This window comes from Triticum dicoccoides, chromosome 2A, assembly GCF_002162155.2.
Source record: "Triticum dicoccoides isolate Atlit2015 ecotype Zavitan chromosome 2A, WEW_v2.0, whole genome shotgun sequence".
In the NCBI taxonomy this organism is placed as follows: Eukaryota; Viridiplantae; Streptophyta; class Magnoliopsida; order Poales; family Poaceae; genus Triticum; species Triticum dicoccoides.
Window position 1 is genome coordinate 484,341,079 of NC_041382.1, and position 17,545 is coordinate 484,358,623.

The 17,545-nt window shown below is 45.8% G+C and overlaps 1 protein-coding gene across 1 annotated transcript; it reads right to left on the reverse strand.

Moving 5' to 3' along the window:
- Positions 1-6: 6 nt before the first annotated feature.
- LOC119354982 lies at positions 7-5,996 on the reverse strand. The gene is made up of 7 exons (XM_037621750.1): positions 5,702-5,996; positions 4,938-5,039; positions 4,646-4,830; positions 3,650-4,258; positions 3,400-3,537; positions 2,297-2,401; positions 7-2,187 (listed from the first exon to the last, which is right to left on the reverse strand). Exons 4-7 carry the CDS (start codon positions 4,133-4,135, stop codon positions 451-453), a joined length of 2,466 nt encoding a protein of 821 aa, XP_037477647.1. The 5' UTR covers positions 4,136-4,258; positions 4,646-4,830; positions 4,938-5,039; positions 5,702-5,996; the 3' UTR covers positions 7-450.
- Positions 5,997-17,545: the final 11,549 nt, after the last annotated feature.

Genomic DNA, 17,545 nt, shown 5'->3' on the forward strand with positions numbered 1-17,545 from the left:
TGGAAGGTTGATTTCTTTATTGGTTGGAACAACACATCTTGCTAATATCTCATCTATGTTTAGTGTGTCATTGGAGTGCTCCTGGTGTGTCTCCGGTGGACAGTTTTCCTTATTTGCATCCTTTGTAGGAGGTCTGATGAATTTGGAGCTCATCGCAGGCACCTTGGTATCAACCTTGGGCGACTCTGGTACTGGAACTGGTTGTTTCATGTCGGTGTTTGGATTCCCAACAACTTGCTAGCTCCCTGTAGGTAGCATGAGATTAGTCTTGAGCAAATTTGCGACTGACTTGGATGGTTTGAGATGAGTTGTAGGCTGTCTATCAAGTTGGGGGCTTGTTACATGTAACTTGGCATCCTTGGTGATCATCTCAGGGCAGCTCCCTTGACTAATTGTAGTGAATGGATGTCTAAGAAAAGGTAGTACTGGTACAGGTAGCTTGGCATCAGTCTATGGCAAGTTTTCAAGTGGACTTGCCTGCCTCACTGCATTATTTGTCTGACTCGTGAAATTTGGCAATGTTGCAGCCAGCTTGCTGTCATTGTGCCTCAGCTTGCCAGGGGGCTTGGGATCATTCTGTACAAAGGTTGCATGTGAGCTTGCTTCTCTAAAATCAGTAAATGGTGGGCATGTGTTTTTTGGACAGGCTACAGGCAAATTGAGATCAACTTTGGGCAACTTTGCACAAAAACTTGCTTGCTTGTTAACTCCCATACAAGTTGCCCCAACTTTCAGCTCACTTGCTCCATCTTTCAGCTCACTTGCTCCCTTGGTTTTATCATTCGGTTCCTTCTTAAGCTTTTCATTAGCTAATCCTTGCTTACATGTGGTTCCTAAGGGCCGCACTGTTCCCTTTTCTCTAAAAATTGGAGCGTCAGCAATTGGTGCTTCAGTTGTTCTTCGTACTGCCTTAGCTCCCATACAAGTTGCCCCAACTTTCACCTCACTTGCTCCATCTTTCAGCTTGACTCGGTTAACTTTTTCAGTTTGTTGTTTATGCTTGAGTGATGAAACAAGCTGCCTAGTTTCATGTCTTGGCTCGAATGCTCCAGCTTCAATTGGCGCCAAGTTGAATGATACCCTCTTTTTCTTCCTTGGTGGTAGTGGGGGCATATGCCTTTTTGGTTCTTCTTTTCTTTTTGCTATCGGGGCATGGAATCCACAAATTTCTTGCATAAGCTCCTCCTGTGTGTGTAGTGGGCATAACTCTTCCATGTTGAAAGTGCATGCCATTTGCATGTTCTCGTCCTCCAGAATGCTTTGGAATATCATGTTGCTATATGAAGCAGGTGTTCGTCCGTCATAAACTTTCGGCAGATCAAGCTTCTCGCCTTCTAGCGGTTTCCATTGCTTGTTGAACTCCATCATAACAATGTCTATAAGAGATATACTTTTTGGGTCATCTGCCCCTTTTGCTTTGCTGCCATGCTCTTGAATGAAGAAGTCTATAGAGCAATCGCCTTCGTTGGTGCTACCTGAACTTGCTGCCGGCTCATCTTCTGCAGAATTACCGCCCGGGGTACCTGCTCCGGTGTTGTGACCTCCACCCCTGTCCTCATCGTCTTCGTCATTCCCTTTCCTATTACCCCCTCTCTTTTCACTTGTTTGGTCATTGTCCTTGTCCCGATCGTCCCGATCATCATCTTCATTCGGTTGTTCTTGATCATCCTTCTCCGTTCCAGCCTTTTCAGATCCCTCCTCACTGTGCACCTCTTCAGTGGGGTGGCTTCCATTACCTCCATCTGAGCTGGTCTCACCGTCCCCCTTCCCCTGATCGTCATCAGCATGTTTTTTATCACCCGCTCCCTGGTCCTCCTCCAGATCATCATCTTCTTCAACTGTATTGGTGTTAGTATTTCCTGTTTGTGGGTCCTCATCATCTTCGCTGCGACCTGAGTCATCATTGTCCGATTCGGTTTCGCTGTCTTCAGCCGGTTCGTCCTCATCACTCTCGCTATCAGACTCGTATGACTCTTCATCCTTGGTAGAGCTGTGCTCAATCACTTTTGGGATGGATTTCCCCTTCTTACTGCCCCTTTGAGACGTTGCCCACATTGTACAGCGTGCATCTATGCTTGTCGTTGCTTCGCCGTCATCAAGCTTGCCTACTCCAACTACCAGCTTCCCAACAGCATGTGACATTTCAGTGCACATCTCATGAACCATCTCTGTCAGCCTCTTTTGTTTCTACACAAGGCACGAAAACACAAGTAGGTCATTGGAAAAACAATGATGTCACAAAATTTGAAATGAAAAAAAAGACTTTCCTGACAAGATGTATAGTTTGCATACTTACAGTTTTGTTGTAGCTTTGTGGGAGCCTGGCTGCAACAAATTTTGTGATGTGATCCATGCTGCCAAACAAGCTGTCTTTTGCGCATCGGGAAAATTCTGTCTTGAGCTGCAACAGAAGCATGTTTTGTAAAAAAACAGAAAAGTGTCCGCGACTATACGGGGGAGGGGTGTGATAAATGTAGTTGGCTTGATAGAAAACTAACAACACAGAGACAGTTACTGATGATTCTAGCATCGTCTGCCTGATTTTTGAATCACAAAAACTAACTTCACACCCCATATCTCGATATGGCTAGGGAGAAGGATGAATAACAATAAGTTTCCCTTTGGTGCTATAAAAAATAGAAACATAAATTGGGGCAACTTATGTGTATGTGGGGCAGATAACTTGCCTGCCTGGCTATCTCTTTTTGCCTGCTAGAAAAAACACTAAAACAAACAGAAACAAGTGGGAGTTGCTGGTGTTTGTACCATCAATTGCCAGAACTCAAGTTATGGGAGTTGCCATGAAAACATGGAAATTCTAGTGGTTTGTAGGTTGTGAGTACAAAATAAAATAGAAAGTGTCTGTGACTGTATGGGGGAAAGGGTAAAAACAACACCTAAAAAAGGTTTGATTCAGCTAGTTTTCGAATAAATGTAGTTGGTTTGATAGAAAACTAACAACACAGAGACAGTGGCCGGTGTTTCTAGCATCATTTTTCCTGATTTTTTAATCACAAGCTAACATCACACCCATGTGTGGATATGACTAGGAAGAGGGATGAAGAACAGTAAGTTTCCCTTGGTGCTATAAAAAATAGAAACACAAATTGGGGCAACTTATGTGTATGTGGGGCACATAACTTGCCTGTCTGGCAACCTATTTTTGCCTGCTGGAAAAACCCTAAACAACAGAAAACAAGTGGGAGTCGCTAGTGTTTGTACCATCAATTGCCGGAACATAACGTAAATTTGCAAACACTCATAAAAAGGAGACCAAAAAAATAGACACCCCTCCTCTCCTTATCCAATTAACGGCAACTTCATTAGTGTCTATTTGAAAAAGGTTGTTTGTCATGCTATCATGCTATTCCTTTATGTTTAGCAAAGGGGAAAACTTACACGCAACTTTCCATACACGCCTGGCCCTTTCTTGTCTTTCTTCATGACTTTGGTTATGAGATCATCATTCCAAATGGCCGCCCTGGGCAGCATGCTAGGAATTGGCTCATCTACCTCCAATGAATCAAGGTATAGTATCTGCATTGTTTTGGATTAAATAAGCATCAAATTTCATTCCCATAGTGTATTTGAATTAGGAAAAAAAAGAATGAACAAACAAAAAATTGTTAAATATTGTATTTGTACTTACTACTAGGTGGAAGACATAGCAGCAAACCGCTTTCTTCTTCTCCCCAAACCCCATGAATGCTAGCCTTAGTTGATCAACAACAAAGTCGCATATCTTCGAGTCTTTGATGACATTTGTGTTCAAGATAGCGGGGAAACACCTTGGCAAAATGCTCAAGCTTGTTGTTGGAGCAAGGAAACAAGAAAAGGCAACTGCCAGCCAAGCACGGAGAAAATCATCATCAGCAGCCCTGTTCATATTTTCAATCATTTTGCACCACGATGTCAGCGTAGGAGAGTTTTTTCCCTCAATATTGTAGATGCTGTTGAATTCCCTTATGACATCGGGATTCATTTCGAAGCAGACTTTCCTCCCTTTGTTTGGCAAGCCCCATATCCTGTGAACACTTTCTGCATCAACTGAGATCTTGCCCCTGTCAGGTATAACTATTTGAGACATCTCTGGGTCATAGTGTTTCATGATCCACTGACTGAGATCCCCTGGCATGCTAGTGGCTTTTATATCCAACAAGCCACCAAACTCTATGTCTCTGATAACAATCTTTTGGTCATCAACAAGGTCCTTGTTTAACTTGAAAAGCCTTGCAGGTGATGACCTGTTCCTGGGACCCTAAGAAAGGTTGTATAGATATGAAATTACCTTGAATAGTTCAATATGAAAAACGGCATAAAAATGCAACAAGAAAATGACTTGTGCGTGGGTTCGGCACATGAGTTGCCCCCCCCCCCCTCACCTCTGGGTGTGTGCTATGCTAGGGGAAACATGATCCGGAGACAGGTGGGGGGGCAACTTATGTGTGGGTTGGGCACATGAGTTGCCTCACCCCCTCCTTTTTTTTGCCTATTAAAACATGATTATAATCCATTTTTTGTGTGGGTTGGCACATAAGCAACCATTATATGGCAAACAGGAAAAGAACATCGCATCTGCTTTTGGGACATAAAAAACTTTCTGATTAAGGGATTTGAAGTGTAGTTTACAAGGATTCAATAATACCTCAGTGTCAGCAACTTTACGACGCTTCTTCTTTGGTTGTTGCTCTCGAGAAACATCCCCCTCATTCACACCTTCGAATGGAGCATCCTCATTACTGCTGGTGCTAGGAGGCCGCTTCCCTCGGTTTACTACACGCTTTTGCCGCTTCCGCTCGTAAACAATTGTTCGGTTAATAGCTTGCTCTTCTGATACAGGTGCATGCCAAAAAAGCAAGAAAGATAAACACTAAGATGCGCTTATGAAAAAAAGGGGTAGAGCGAGGTATGGGGGGTGGGGTGGGGCCCGGTTAAACCTCCACTCGGACTTCAGATGCAGGAGATGGGACCCTATCGTGCTGCGACGATGTTGACTCCAGTTGATCACGCTTTTTGCTTGACGGACCAGCCATGTTTGCCTGAAAAAAATAACAGAAAATTAGCAAAGGATTAAACTCTTCACATGTCGCAATGCTCATTTCAGCATCGTATTTGTTTTCTGTAAAAACCTACATGAAAATTGAACGCCAATAAGGGACAAAAAAGACTACTAACAATTAGCATAAGCACGTCCCACAGCCTACCTGATAGCAAACATTTTTTGGTAGCAGGCAAGTTTGGGTAGCAGGCAAGTTCCTGACACCAAAAACTTGCCCAAACCCAAACCTGCCCAAGACTTGCCTGCTACACAAAGGACTAGTGGATAAATAAACTTGCCTGACGTTTTTACCTAACTTTCCTGATAGTGAACATCAACTTGCGTGGTACCTAATAAAAACACGGACTCCTACCCGAACCAACAACACAGGGCCAAACTTTCCTGACGTTTGGCATAAACTTGCCTGCTGGAAAAAAAAGTCGAGGAAAATTCCTCCGCAATCTGCAGCGGGGGCACGCACACCTCCAAAACCTATTTTCGACCACGAAAATCGCACTAACCAGCCGTGGGGGCAAACATACATCCATGGATGCCTAGAACTAGCGCAAAGTGAAAAACGCTGGCCAGGTCAGAAAAACGCATGACGAATCCCTAGTAAAACTCCGCGCCACCAGCAACGGAGAGATCCAAAGCGGGATTTACCTTCACGTCGATGAACCGCTTCCTTCCTTCGCCACCGCCCGCACAGAACGACTCCCGTCTCGCTTCGTCTCCTTCGTCGTAACTACCGCTCTACGCGGCCCACCGATCTCGCTTGCGAGAGCAGCTCCCCCAACGGCCGACGAGCCGCGCGGGAGAGCAACTCGAAGCGCCGATCACCCCGCGACGCCTAACCACTCCTGAGAGCACCGATTTGAACTGCGGCGAGGCGGATTTGGGCAGGCGCGTCGTCGATTTCGTCAATTTGGGCGAGGAGGAAGGAGGAAGGAGAAACCGCCCACACCACCTAATGGGGGGAGAGTGCCGTTTACGAGAGGTGGAGAAGACACAGGTAATGGCGGGCCCCACCACGCGCGACGTCTCGTACCAGCCAGGTTCCACCTGGCCGCGATCGCATGCGATCGCGATGCATCCGACGGCTCTCGCAGGGTGTGCTCGTTTCAGTCAAATAGCACGCGTGCAGTTTTTAGAATTTGGGAAATATCCGAGTATTCCTGTACCAGAATGACAAATTGCCAGCAGAGCGTATGTAGTCCAACGGTTAGGATAATTGCCTTCCAAGCAATAGACCGGGAGTAATAGACCCGGGTTCGACTCCCCGCAGACGCAGTTATTTTTCTACTTCTCTGTGATGTTCGTTTTTTTTTTGCTTGCTCTAAGTCGTCAGATTGTACGCCCTATCAAAAGTATCGCCACACCACCAGCAAAACACCAGTGTCCACTGACCAAACCTTCCATCAAACATCTGGTTGACGATGAACTGCTGCTGGAAAAGAGCAGGCACGGGAGAGCGAGAGTCCCTTTCTCTCATCCCCGTTGCCGGCCGGCGGGCTGTTAGGAGAATCGGCACGCCACCGCTCGCTTCGCCCTGCTCGCAAGCAATTAATTCCTCGGCAAATCTGGTCAAGCAAGCTGCGACCAGGGCGATCAACCAGCCGTTGCTACGATCTACGGGTGAGGAACCTTGGTGATCTTGGGAAAGCGATGCTTGATTTGCCGTTTCGTTAGACTGGAAAGGGTCCTCTAGTTTCCGATGAGCTCGGATCTGGTTTAATCGAGCGGTGTCAATCCGTCAATGGCACGTGCTAGCTAGCTCGCTTGGTTTACACTACACCCCGTATATATTTCGTGCTAGTCGCGAAGAAAATCCTTCTCAGGACACATCAGATTTTTAACTTTTGGGATATTTTATGTGACATCACCTGTGGTTCAACAGGAATTAATCTCGGATTAGTCTATGTGCTAGTACTACTAGACGATGAGGTGGGGTGGTGCGCATTTACAACTGGAGTACTAGCACGGAGTGTCAGTGTGTATGCAACACTGCTAAAGTCAAATTGGAAAACATATTATTATCAGTGAGATGTGTCCCAGTGTAGACTATCCGTGGAAAGAAAGGTCCGCGTGAGATAAGGCTAACTGAAGCTCACCATCACGTCGACAATCCTCGTTGATTTGAGAGGCAAATCTCGCTCTCACTCGTTGTAATGATTGCCTGCCGGTGAGACCGAAGCACACCACGGGCACGCACCCCAATTCCACGACGAAACTGCCCATCCAAGTGCAGTGCATGCAGGGAGTGTCTCACACAGCCGGACGTGTGAACGCCGAAAGATTCACAAAGCATGTGTCGTCCGCTACCTGGGCAATTAAGCAAGCAACAACAACTGCCTTACTTTTTCTTCTGCGACGAAACTGCGCACATCAGCCGCCGGTTACCGACACGGCGTGCAAAGCTAGACTCGCTGGAACAAGTGACCCGATCAAGCAGCAACACGAGAGAAGGTACGTACCAGTTGCCTCGTTAGGCCATCTTCAACTCCGACCCTCAAACTATTTACATATGTTAGCTGGTTTGAATGTACTTTTTAATACAAAACAAAGACAAAGATGAAGGGCTTTGCCAGAATCCGGACAACGGACACGTAGGACTCCGGCATCCCGGCCCATCCAAAACCCGTCTCGGTCTCATTTTCTTCCAATCCGGCCCTGCTCCCTCCTTGTTTTGCATCCGCACCCTCCTTCTCCGACGCATCGCCGTACCACTCCGGCCAGCACACACGCATTGCCGCACCTTCGCAACCAGCACCGACGCGCCTGCTCGCCTTTTACGACAGCGTCGTCCACCCAGGACACGTCCGTAGGCAGTACACTCCACCCCTTGTCGACATCGTCCATGGCAGTCACCACACCCGGTAGATGTTCGGTCAAACTGCGCACATCAGGAGCCGGTTACCGACACGGCGTGCAAAGCTAGACTCGCTAGAACAAGCGACCTGATCAAGCATCAACACGAGGGAAGGTACGTACCAGTGGCTTCTAGCACATCTTCAATGCCGACCCTTAAATCGCATGCATATGTTCGGATCATATTGTCGTGCGTGTTATGTCATCCAACACGGGGTTGTATCGGTCTGATGATCGGTCCTGACGCATTTTTCCCTGTAAAACGGAGACAAAGGTGGAGGGCTTTGCCAGACTCCAAACAGCAGACGCATAGGACTCCGACACCCCGGCTCATCCAAAACCCCCTCCCTGTCCTATTTTTTTTCCCAATCCAGCCCTTCTCCCCCTCTTGCTTTACATCTGCACCCTCCTCCTCCGACGTCAGTGTTGTACCTCTCCGACTAGCACATAGGCATTGGCACCTCCGCAAACAGCACCGATGCGCCAGCTCGCCTTTTACGATGGCGCCGTCCACCCAGGACGCGTCCGTAGGCAGGTAAACTCAACCCTCTGTCGACGTCGTCCATGGCGGTCACCACACCCGATAGGTGTATAGTCAAATGCCATTCAGCTTATCTTTCGAACGCCATGTCGTTTTCTTAGAGTACAGAGGATGGCGGGGTACTCTACCATGGAAGATGAGTTGTTGTGCGATCCGTGATTGGACGTATCCGCGAGTTTCGTAGGCAGGAGCAAAGGGGGGACCTTCTTGCAGCAAGTGCATGAGTAGTTTCACGCGCGAAAGCACATTGCATCCTACGACATGCACATCAGCCATGATCACAATGTGAGGTCATTATCATACCGATGGTATGCCATCTAGACCTCCATCTCCAAGTTTTGTGGCATGTTTGATATACTGGAGGCAAGGTGGCCATTGCGCGCGGCAGAGGATGAGATCGTAAATGTTGCTTCTTCTTGCTCAACTTATTGATTGATTGATTCATTCATTCAATATTGCTCTACATATTATGTAGCCCGCACGCGTTGTCGTGATGTACCACGGGATGGAGGGACGGCCATTTATGCACATGCACTGTTGGATGAAGCTGAATGGGCAGTATGTGTGGGACAACAGGAACCGTTATTCTCATTGAATTTGAACTATTGTTGTACTAGAGTTATTTGCATGCTATGTATGGATGATTTGTACTATTTTCTATCCAAACTATTATGAAATCCACCGTGCTTGCACGAATTTTCGTCCGGTTAGTTGAAACACGACTTGAAATGTATGCAGGCAGCGTTGGAGGGCCGGCTCCCGCATCAGAGTCCGCAGACTGGTCCCCTGTCCGTGGACGGATGTCGGAGCGAATTTCCTCCTGCATCCGTTTGCGGACAGGGGGGGACCATTCCGCGGACACAGATGCGGTGCCGACCATCCAAAGCTATTCGCAGGTGTCCGGCTACATTTCAAATGAATTTTAGTGAAAATGAACAGATTTGATTAAAACTCAAACAAACTGGATGATATTCATTTAACTAGGATAATTTTTACATAAAACCGGACGATATATCGATCGACACACCGGGTTGCATCTGTCTCACTGGCGGCGCTCCCTGCCGATGTACTCCTGTGCCATTACGGTGCTCCTAGACGATGAACAGTTGCCGCTGCTGAGGTAGTGGCGAATGCGAGCACGCTCCTTCGCGGCGATCGCATGGGGCACGGGCGGTGGCGAGAGGCGCTCCTCCTTGACACGGCGGGGCGGCCGAGAGCGCGGCTCTCCCTTCACGCATTCGGGCGATGGAGAGAGTCACTCCTCCTTGATGCGCCTGGGCGACAGAGCTCCTCCTTGACGTGTCGGGGCAGCACCGAGATGGCTACTCCTTCAGGCGGCGTCTGATGACGCCGCGGTTGCGCGGCGGAGAGCATGGAGGAGACGCGGGCTCTAGTTTCACAGGAAGGAGGGTCCCCAGTGGCACAACCGGGCAGTTTAGGTGGAGGACGGAGCGACGGTGCATCAAATCCATCTATTGTTCGTACTCGTCGTCCGTGGGGACGTACATCGTGCCCTTCCTCACTGGTGCCGAGTGCTACGCCGGCGGCTGGTCCTCCTCGTCGCTGGAGGAGATGATGATGCCCGCCTTCATCGAGGAACCGCCCGCCGATGAGGACGACGACCGCAGAGTTCGAGGGCGCCGCCGCCAAGATCCGACGGAGCTTGTCCCAGAGCCACCGTTTGCCAGCGCCGAGGCCCATGACTTGCCCATCGCCCGAGTTTTCGAGGAAGAGGGGAGGGGAGGAGGATGACGTGTAGAGTGATGCAGGGAGTGCAATGTGGACGACGTCGTAGCACGGCTTATAAAGCCTCGGCCAAGCCATGCAAAAGGACGGTCAGCTACTTCAATGCGGCACAATAGCCGGAGTTAGTTTCTCTAGAAGTTGCGTCTGCATTCAAGTGGTGACTCCCGAGAGGTCACGTCGGTAAGAGCCGCCCTCTAGTCCGGTCACATCATGCGACATCAATGTCGGCGTCTGCGTGCTCTGGGCCGAAATTTATGCGGCACGGAAGCGGCGCGTGCATCGGAAGGGAAGCGCGGGATAGGCGGGTGGTTTGTTGGCTGGGCCATGGTTGCCAGACGCCGATGTGGCAGTGGTCCAAACGCCCGCAAAGCCCCTAGTTTGTCTCCAGTTTCTCTCCAGTTTGTGGGAAAAGTGTGTCTGAACCACCGAACAGACCGATACAGGCCGCCTTGGATGGCACAACGCGGTCCGGACGTATGCAGATGGTTTCAGGGTCAGCATTCACTAGAACCAACTTGCTCTTATGTGCTTTGTGCTATAGCTAATTCACCAACACGTATCATCAACGTACTTACCCAACCTATAAACCATGTGGATTTTAATTCTACAATATGGAATATAACACACACACTCTTAACTAACTATTTTTTCTAGAATGGAGGCATAAGCATTGCCTCATCCATTAATTAAAGAGAGGAGAAAAGAGTTTGTTGGATATGACCATTTGGAGTACTCCTTCTCATGTGAGGGGCGACTGTGTGGTGTCGCCGACGAGAGGGGTGCTTACCGCTGTAGCTCTGGCCTCTAGCAAAACCCTAGCAGGGGCATGGAGTGGGGCAGGTGGGCCGTCCCATTGGGGGATGCTTATGGGCTCTTGCCGCCTCTGGTGAGGACGTGGCCGAGTTCACGGTGTCGGAGGAGCCCGTTGTAGGAGCGATGGAGGGGAGCCAGGAGGCTTGTTGTGCTCTTGTAGGTGGCAGCCTGCTCCCGGGAGACCGCCATCGCTGGTGTGGATGTGCCGCTTAGGATGCATTATTAGGTCCCCGAGGTGCCGCTCGTCGGGGTGGGCGAGATCCAGAGAGGTGGGGCGGATCCGCTGCATTCCTGCTCGTAGAGGGGTTGGAAGTGACCTTGCTAGCATCTGTAAGTTTTCTCGCAAGGATTCGGGATGACGCTTTTGGTGGCGGCAACGCGGACCAAGGTGGTAGTTGGGAGTACCTGCGACGTCACAAATCGAGCTTGGCGGCCAAGTTGTGTGCAACAATGGTCCAGGCTTCTGGCCCTGCCCTCCCTTTGATGCCTAGGGATTCCAAGCCTCTCCAAGGGCCTTATCTCATTCCCTCATCTTCCATGGTCCTTGCCGCCGCCTAAGGCCTTGTTTGGCACAAGAGGTTTTCAAGCCCCAAAGAGGCTTGGGATTTTGGGGGATTTGGTGCATCCCTCCCCTTCAATCCCCTACATTCCCTCTCATCCCCAACCCCAGTATTCCCTTGCACATAAAATTTTGTTTGGCTAGAATTCCCTACATTCCCTCCCAACCCCAGCGTCCACATCCCCTTGCGTGTACAACGTAATAAAAATGTAATTTTTATCACAACAACACAACAATCTGGTTCAACTGCACCATCATTTTCCACGGCTTGAGTCAAATAAAAAAAGAATTCTGTTACTCTTATCACAATAATTCATACTGGCAGTGGTTCATCACAAAAATTCATCATGGAGCAGTTCATAAAAAAATTGATCAACACTTGAGTGGCAAGAACACCCAAAATCATGTTACTCTAATCATTTGCTCGCCTTCGTCTTACACTCTTGGAAGCATGTTTCTTCCTCGACTGAGAAAAATGACGGTGGTGTGAGGGGACATTCAAAGCATACATCAAACATTCAAGCAGAACCATGAATATTTTGATATGGACATGTACGAAAAGAAGTACAAAAAACTATAGTTACTTGTTGATTGCCAAACAGTATGGTTTGGTTTCTTCATGTTTTATTTGCATTTTATTCAAATAACTATGCCGACAAAGCATTCATTCACAATAAAAACATGTATGTTCTAAGCTAATCAGGAATAGGGGGGTTGAACAACTTTGCTGGTGGCCATATGGTACCGGTAAAATAGACCACATCACATATGCAAAGGTTGTTAGCTAGGCTCCTTCTCTGGACCAAAGCACCGCAAAGCAGAAAAGTGCTTGTGTGACTGAAACAGAGGAAGAACAGAGTGTATGCAGTCAACTAGTACACCAATACCACTGAAGCTTATCATTTAACGAAGGACTCAAGCCGTTTACAAACCTACTTTTCCAGCCAAAAGCATAATAGAAACCTAGATATAAGAACTACAACTACTCAGACTAGCTACTAGTAGCTGGCAAGTAAATGTGCTAACTATTTCTAACATGTACGTGAGCTGACCATGCAAATAGAGAAACAAAGCTCTAGCATCAGGTCACATAAATATCTCACATAAAGTACTAGCACTGGAAACTCACAACTTCAAATTTGTATGTACTGATCATATACACTCTGCGAATAGAGAAAGGCTGACAGAAATGGATCATTTTTCTCATAAAAACATGACTCGCAACATGGACTGATTGCTCCAAGTAAATCAATGATTAAACTGTTGACAAAGTACATATTCCCAGTGTGTACAAAATAAACATATGGACATGGGTACTCTAGTTCCAGAACCATATCAAGCAATATCGACTGAAGTTTGTATGATTATCCAGAATTGTTAACAAAGTTACTACTAGACTTGAATGTAGAAAACTAGACCAAGCAACTCAAGTTCCAGAACCATATCAAGTAATATTCAAGAACCAGACCAAGCAAGCAAAAACATTATGAACTAGATCAAAATATAGACTGAAGTTGGTATGATTATCTACTCAAGTTCCAAGAAAGTTTACCTCTTCTAGGCAGGCAAGTCATCAATTTCGCTCTGAAGCCACTCGACTGCACTCGCTTCATCCTCGGAAGAGGAAGTGATGAAGGTTTCATGGTTCTCAACATTTTTAACACCTTTTATATGCATTGGCTGTCATGGCATGTGATGCCTTCCATCTTGCGCACTAGAGAAATGCACTTGCTGATGGAGAATTCTTGTCCATGTGCTAATCCAGCACTCTCTTTTGTCAGAAGGGAGACTTCATCCTCCGCTTGTTTCTTCTTTATATTCATGTACTGCTGCATCACTTCCACCATCGCATCTCCAGTCTTCTTTGGCTTCTTTGCCTCCTTCCGAGGCTTTGTTTTTGCAACAACATCAGCAACATGAACCCTCTTTACACTGACTTGTTCATCACTTCCTCTAGGATCAGCACATCGGCAATCCCCTTTTCACCAACTCTAGCAGTAGCAACAACATCCCCTTCCTCCAGGATCTGCAATTCATCAACATTTACCTGTTCTACCTCCTCTTCTTCAGCGTCATCTTCCACTTATGTAATATCTGGTACATGTGATGGCCCAGCTTGTTGTGATGGTTCAAAAGATATGAAATTATAAGTACCTTCAGTTGTATGGCCTACACAAAGCACACGATTTAGTTTTTTATTAAGCATTGAATTCAGAAAGAAACAACGTGCTTGAGAAAAAATATTTATGAAAACATAGTGGGGATCTTTTTCTATTCAAATTAAGCTTACCATCGCATAAGTCTCCTAGCCTGTCATATAGGGGGAAAGGTCCTCTCCTGAATTTTCCATGTCTATAAACAAGAGTGAAATAATTAATACGAGAATAATACTAACTTCAAGCATGGAGCTGGTTGCAATGTTGGTAAAATAACTTACCGTGATCATATTTTTCCAAAGGTTTGCATCAACAATTATGGTGCATCTGACATCATCCCAACTAACGTTGCGTTGTCTTCGAGCCTCTTTTAGTGCCATGTAGTCCCTTTTGATTTGTTTCTTCTTCTCCTGAATCTCATCCTTTGTAAAGTTCACTCCATTCCTACCATTGAATAACTTGACCGTTTGGTTCCATGTTTCACTTCCCCAACCATTATCACCTCTATATTAGGGATCATCATGCTCATGAAGCAAATCTACCAAGGACTTCTCAAGTCCTTGGTTCCATTGGGCCCCTGGCTTGTCTACACAAGCGCAAGTATTAGAGAAGTGCAGTGAAAAATATATGTTTCAAGAAATACAAGTTGAGATGAATGTAACATGGAAAATGCCTTTTGGTGAAGCAACCCTTTTCATTGCCTTTGGTGAAGTTTTTTTGCTAACATTTCCTTTGCATCAAGTTGAATTTAGGAGAACCTTTAGCATACATATCTTACATGGCGAACATGCAAAATAACAAAGAAATCGTTATTACAAATATTCATAACAAAGATGATGAACATAACAAAGAATCTTACATCACAGAAATATTCATAACAAATATGATAAACATAACAAAGAGTTCACTATTACATGATGAACATAACAAAAGATTTCATAACAACATGAATAACATAACAAAAAAGTTTATTACTACAACTTACTAGCTAATCATGTTGGAAATCATCCCACATCCTCCTAGCAATTTTGTTCCTCAAGTTGTCGCCTGGAATGCTAGTCTCTTGGTGGTACTGTGTTGGTGATCATCGTCGCCCGGAAGGTCAACAAAATAAGTGGGAGGTATGTTATTGGGTTGATTACCAAGCCAATTTTGATCGCCATTATACATCTTGATGATATATGAAAGATTGTCGTTGCTGCTAGGATCTTGATTTGGTTTTCTATTAGATGGAATGTACCAATGCAAAGAATTTGGAAACACTACTTAAGAACTCCTAGGGCCCTTTCCACATGGTTGCGTACAATGGTATGTCAAAGATTGAATACTCCTTGTAGTTCTATGGTGAATGCCGCCCATGCCCAGAGTCCTAGAGGTGATACTGGACACCCCGACACGATGGAAGGAAAGACGTGGTACTTTGATGATCCACACGTATCAGGGATCAATTGTAGCCTTTTCAATAAGTAAGAGTGTTGAACCCAACGAGGAGCAGAAGGAAATGACAAGTGGTTTTCAGCAAGGTAATGTCTGCAAGTGCTAAAATTGTAAGTAACGGAGTAGTTTGATAGCAAGGTAATTTGTAATGAGCAAGTAATGATAGTAGTAGCAAAAGTGTAGCAAGGTAGCCCGATCCTTTCGAGGCAAAGGACAGGCCAGAACGGTCTCTTATAATAAGCAAAGCGTTCTTAAGGGTGCATGGGAATTTCATCTAGTCACTTTCATCATGTTGATTCAATTCGTGTTCGCTACTTTGATAATTTGATATGTGGGTGGACCGGTGCTTAGGTGCTGTTCTTAATTGAACAAACCTCCTACTTATGATTAAACCCCTCGCAAGCATTTTCAACTACGAGAAAAGTATTAAGAATAAATTCTAACCATAGCATTAAACTTTTGGATCCAATCGGCCCCTTACGGAATAGCGCATAAACTAGGGTTTAAACTTCTGTCACTCTCGCAACCCATCATCTACTAACTACTCCACAATGCATTCCCTTAGTCCCAAATATGGTGAAGTGTCATGCAGCCGATGTTGACATGACACCACTAAGGGAATCACAACATACATACTATCAAAATATCGAACACATATCAAGTTCACATGATTACTTGCAACATGATTTCTCCCATGACCTCAAGAACAAAAGTAACTACTCACAAGTGATAAAAATGCTCAATATCATAGGGGTATTAAATATCATAATGGATCTGAACATATAATCTTCCACCAAATAAACCATATAGTAATCAACTAAACGATGTAATCAGCACTACTAGTCACCCACAAGCACCAATCTATAGTTCCGGTACAAAGATTGAACACAAGAGATGAACTAGGGTTTGAGAGGAGATGGTTGAATATGTTGATGGAGATTGCCCTCCCCAAGATGGGAGAGTTGTTGGTGATGATGATGACGATGATTTCTCCCTCCGGGGGGGGGGGGGAGTTCCCCTGACGAAATTGCTCCGCCGTAGGGCAAAAGTGCTCCTGCCCAAGTTCCGCCTTGAGACGATGGCGCTCCATCCTGATAGTCCTCCCCTTATCTAGGTCAAAATGACTTATATACCAGAAGATGGGAACCGGAGGTGGGCCGAGGGGAGCACAACCCACCAGGGCGCGCTTGGGCTCCCTGGCGCGCCCAGGTGGGTTGTGCCCACCTAGTGGGCCCCCTCTTGTACTTATTGACTCCAATATTTCTCATATATTCCATAAAAATTCCCTATGAAGTTTCAGCTTATTTGGAGTTGTGCAGAATAGGTGGCCTGATGGAGCTTTTCCAGGTCCATATTTCCAGCTGCCGGAATTCTCCCTCTTTATGTGTACCTTGCATATTATGAGATAAAAGGCATTAGAGTTACTCCAAAAAGCATTATTATGCATAAAAACATCATAAATAACAGTAGGAAAACATGATGCAAAATGGATGTATCAACTCCCCCAAGCTTAGATCTCGCTTGTCCTCAAGAGAAAACCGAAATCGAAAAACATGTCCACATGCTTAGAGAGAGAGGTGTCGTTAAAAACAAAATACGGACATAGAAGCATCATGTGAATTATTATAACAGCAACAAACTTTAACATAAATTTTTTATCATAGACTTCTCATGAATAAGTAACAATTCATCACACTATCAAAGTATAAGGCATAAACTCTATTAGAAACCAACAAACTATGTTCTCAACCAACTTTGCAACTACAATTCATCATCTTTTCAGGAAGGGTCATGTATCAGAGCCTTTAGGAAAGTCCACATACTCAACCATCATATAGTCTTCTATGATTGCTAACACTCACAGCATATACACGAGCAAAGCGTTTCAACTAGACACATAGAAAGATAGGGGCTTATAGTTTCGCCTCCCAAAGTAACCTCGAGGGTGATGTCAACAATAATAACTCATGCTACCCATTTTCAACTGGACATATGTGCCTAGAAGTTTCCTCACCACATGATGCCTGCCAAGGGAGAGAAATAAAAAAAAGAATAGAAAGAAAAACTTTGACTCTTGCATAAAAGTAGAAGATAATCCCTTCGTCGAGGGAAGCAGAGGTTGCCATGCGCTTATTTGTTTGTATGCTCAACCCCTTAGTGCAAAAGAATGTCACGTTATATTGCCCCTTGTGATATCAACCTTTATTATGCATTTTGTCGCTTTTATTCTTTGCTATCACAAGTCCGTACAATGCTCAACCTTCTCTTACATTAAATGATCTTACACTTTTAGTAGCAATTTTTATTGCCTTATTGGACCGATGACAACTTACTTGAATGATCTGACTCAATCCTTAGGTAGGTATGGTGGACAATTGAAAATAAGA